The 3,724-nt window shown below is 47.6% G+C and overlaps 1 protein-coding gene across 1 annotated transcript; it reads right to left on the reverse strand.

Annotated features, from left to right (window-relative positions):
• Positions 1-1,312: 1,312 nt before the first annotated feature.
• LOC120281146 lies at positions 1,313-3,142 on the reverse strand. Its single transcript, XM_039288054.1, has one exon. The coding sequence runs from the start codon at positions 3,140-3,142 to the stop codon at positions 1,313-1,315; it is 1,830 nt and encodes a 609-aa protein (XP_039143988.1).
• Between the last annotated feature and the right edge of the window lie 582 nt (positions 3,143-3,724).

The following is a 3,724-nucleotide window of genomic DNA, read 5'->3' on the forward strand; positions in this document are numbered from 1 at the left end:
GGTCCTCGGTGTATGTATGTTGCAATATGCCCCAAAGTGCGGGTAGTGGCCTAGTGAGCGCCAGTGAAAGTAGCTGAGCTTCTGAATCTTGTGGGATGCGAGATAACGCATCGACAGGTATATTAGTGTGACCAGGTTTGTAAATAATATCAAATTCGTAGCCGAGGAGTTTGACAAGCCATCGTTGCTGATCTGGAGTTTGGACTGTTTGATGTAAAAGAGAACGCAAACTATGGTGGTCGGTGAAGATCACAAACCGTCTGCCTAGTAAATATTGTCGCCATCGTCGAACCGCTTCTGTGATGGCGTACATCTCACGAACATAGGCTGAAGATGCCCGGAGCCGTGGTGTAAGAGTTTTACTAAAATAGGCAAGAGGATGCTGAGCTTGTAATAGGACAGCGCCGACACCAGTTGATGACGCGTCTGTTTGTAATTCAAAAGGTTGGTCAAACCTTGGTAGTCGTAGCACAGGGGTCGTGGTTAACGCCAACTTTAGTGCCTCAAATGCTTTAGTGGCTGCCGCGTTCCAGACAAAGGCCGACTTACGAAGTAAATCAGTTAACGGACTGGCGATGGTGGCACAATGTTGGACAAACCTGCGATAATACCCTGTAAGGCCGAGAAACCCACGTAAGGCTCGTACATTGGTAGGCAAAGGCCATTGTTGAATGGCGATGACTTTCTCCGGATCAACTTGGATGCCAGCTCCTGAGATTCGGTGACCCAAGTAGTTGATGGTGGAGCACACAAAAGAACATTTGGACAGTTTGGCAGCAAGATGGTGATGACGAAAGGCCTCAAAAACGTAGTGGAGATGGTGCAGGTGATCGTCCCAATTGGAGCTATATATTAAGATATCATCGAAGAAGACTAGGACGAATTTGCGCATAACCAATCGGAAAATGTTGTTCATGAGAGCTTGGAAAGTTGAGGGGGCGTTAGATAAGCCAAAGGGCATGACGAGGAACTCATAGTGTCCTTCGTGGGTTCGGAACGCCGTTTTCTCAATATCAGAAGGATGAATGCGCACTTGATGGTAACCGGAGCGCAAGTCGAGCTTGGAGAAGACGGAGGCACCAGTGAGTTCATCGAGGAGTTCTTCGACCGTCGGAATGGGAAAACGATCACGAACGGTGACGGCGTTGAGAGCGCGGTAGTCGACACAAAACCGCCACGTGCCATCCTTCTTCTTGACTAAGATCACCGGAGAGGAGAATGGGCTAGTACTCGGCCGTATGATGCCTTCTTGAAGCATCTCGCTGACTAGACGCTCGATCTCATTCTTCTGAAAATGTGGATACCGATACGGTCATACAGATACAGGTGTAGTGTTAGGTTGTAAGGGAATCCGGTGATCATTTGTCCTGCAAGGTGGAAGACCTGTAGGAAGAGTGAAAATATCAGCAAAATGTGTGAGCAAGGTCTTGAGCTTTGTGGTAAAGATTGGAGGTGCGGAATTATCCACTTGATGGTGAGAAGTGTGGAAAGTTTGAAGTGTATTAGAGTCAAATGTGACTGATAGATGGTAGTATTGAGTGGTGGTGTGACTGCGGAGTTGGCGCTTCAAGGCCACAGCGGAGGAGGAGTCGAGGTGAGGTTGTTGCATGCCCTGAAGACGGAGCCGGGATCCTTGATAGTCAAACTCCATCCATAATTGATGGTAATCAAAGAGTGTGGGCCCAACTTGGGCTAACCATTGAATGCCCAAGACGACATCCGCACCAAACACTGGTAACAGTAGCAAATCGACGGAAAATATGGTATCACCGAGTTGAAGGGGTACTTGCCGACTAGCGCCACTACTCTGCAATTCTGTGCCATTGCCTACTGTAATTTTGAGGTAAGGAGATGGTTGGACTGTCAAGCCAAGGTGGTGTGCCCAACGGGTCTGAATGAAGTTATTGGTAGAACCGCTGTCAATGAGGACGACGACGTCTTGGTTATGAATTTTTCCTGGGAGTTTTAAAGTGGATGGAACAAGCACGCCATTGAGGGCATGGAAGGAGATGCATGGTACTTCGGGATCATAAGTAGTATCAGGTGGAGGATCAGGAGCTGTCGGTGCTAGCGGTGGATCCAGAAGGTCATCATTGGCAGTTGTTTCCTCGCCCTCGTCAGCTAGAAGACAAAGGAATTGAGGCGGTTTACAATGGTGTCCGCGTGTGAATGGAGAATCACAATTATAGCACAAGCCCTTCTCGCGGCGTGCGGCCATCTCTGACGGTGTCAATCGCTTAACTGGTAAGGATGTACCAGTTGGGTTTTGTCGGGGAATGAATGGTGTTGGTGTGGGCAGGGATGAAGATGGAAGTGGTGGACGGTTGTAAGGACGTGGCGGTCCGGTGGGAGCTCTAGCTGCATTAATCTTGTCCTTGACCATCTTCGCTAACCCCATGGCATCAGGAAGTGACGTTGGTTTAAGAATATATAATTCATGTTGGATGTCATCCCGTAGGCCAGAAAGAAAGCAGTTAAGAAGGCTGGTGGTGCTTAGTCCGGATATTCTGGTAGACAACCCTTCAAACTCAGTGAGATACGCAGTCACGGATGAGTGTTGCTTTATTTTAAATAGGCGGGCTTCATGGTTGATGAATGCTGATGGTCCAAATCTGAACTCGGCTTGTTGAGCCAAGGCCTCCCACGTAGTCAATTGGTTAGTTGAGGAAAGCCACTGATACCATTGCAAGGCTACACCCGTCATATAAAAAGCGGCAATATAGATTTTTTGCTCCTCCGGTATGGAGTGGTAGGTGTAGAAAAGTTGAATCTGGAATATCCAAGAATGAACATTGTCGCCGGAAAATAGAGGGACTTCAAGTTTGGGAAGGCGCGGTGGAGTCATGCCAGGTGTGGTTGACAACCCGATAGGGTTTATTGGGGGTGAACTTTGAGGAGGCGGTGGAGACGGTAGTAATGGTGGTTGGTGGCTGCGCTCGAGCTTCGATAATTTGAGCATCATCTCAGACATAACAGTTTGTTGGGCTACCATGGATTTTTGTAGTGATTCAAAGAGCTCCGCATGTTGGTGGACGGAAGTAGAGAGGTGGTCCATTCGAGCCATTAATGTGTCATTGCAGTCAGAAATGCGAGAGAGTTGATCATCCAAGGCACGGGAACGTGTGATCGTTCCTTCAGTCATCTTGCCCGCTGAATCAACGAAAGCACCAGTGTTGCGTTTGCAATAATGAAAAGGATGGAAGAGGAGAAGATTGGGAAGAGAAAGGAAGAAGGAAGAAGATAAGAGGATTGATAGTGGGAAAAATTAACCTTCCCCCATTCAAGTCTTGCCTGGATTATATTAAAGGTCTCCTGACAACCAATAAAGACAAAATGGTCATCAGACCACATTCAAACATTAATTGGTCGCTCTAACTTCCAGGCTACTTTAGACGACAAAGTCTTTGAAGCGCGTGGCTTGCGTCAGTACTCTATTGCCACGTCGGGGTCTTCCAGCCGTTCCACTCTTCTCGTGCTCCCCGCATTTATTATCTTTGTTCTTCTTGCACTCCACTTTCTCTTTGGAAGATTCTCCATATATCACATTGGAGTCTTTATTGGTAGCGTTGACCGCTACACAGACCTTGCCACCGATGACCACTGACCTAATGGAGTTCAGGAATATGATGCCGTACCCTCATAATTGCATCATGGACCTGTTGTTATCACTGTGGATCTTGATGAAGATGATAAGATGATAGCGAAAGAGAAGGAGAAGGAGAAG

Source organism: Dioscorea cayenensis, chromosome 17, assembly GCF_009730915.1.
Source record: "Dioscorea cayenensis subsp. rotundata cultivar TDr96_F1 chromosome 17, TDr96_F1_v2_PseudoChromosome.rev07_lg8_w22 25.fasta, whole genome shotgun sequence".
NCBI classification, from domain to species: Eukaryota; Viridiplantae; Streptophyta; class Magnoliopsida; order Dioscoreales; family Dioscoreaceae; genus Dioscorea; species Dioscorea cayenensis.

What these genes read in the sequence shown, in the direction of transcription:
- LOC120281146 (XM_039288054.1), bottom strand. Translation starts at nt 3,142, where the DNA reads ATGACTGAAGGAACGATCACACGTTCCCGTGCCTTGGATGATCAACTC.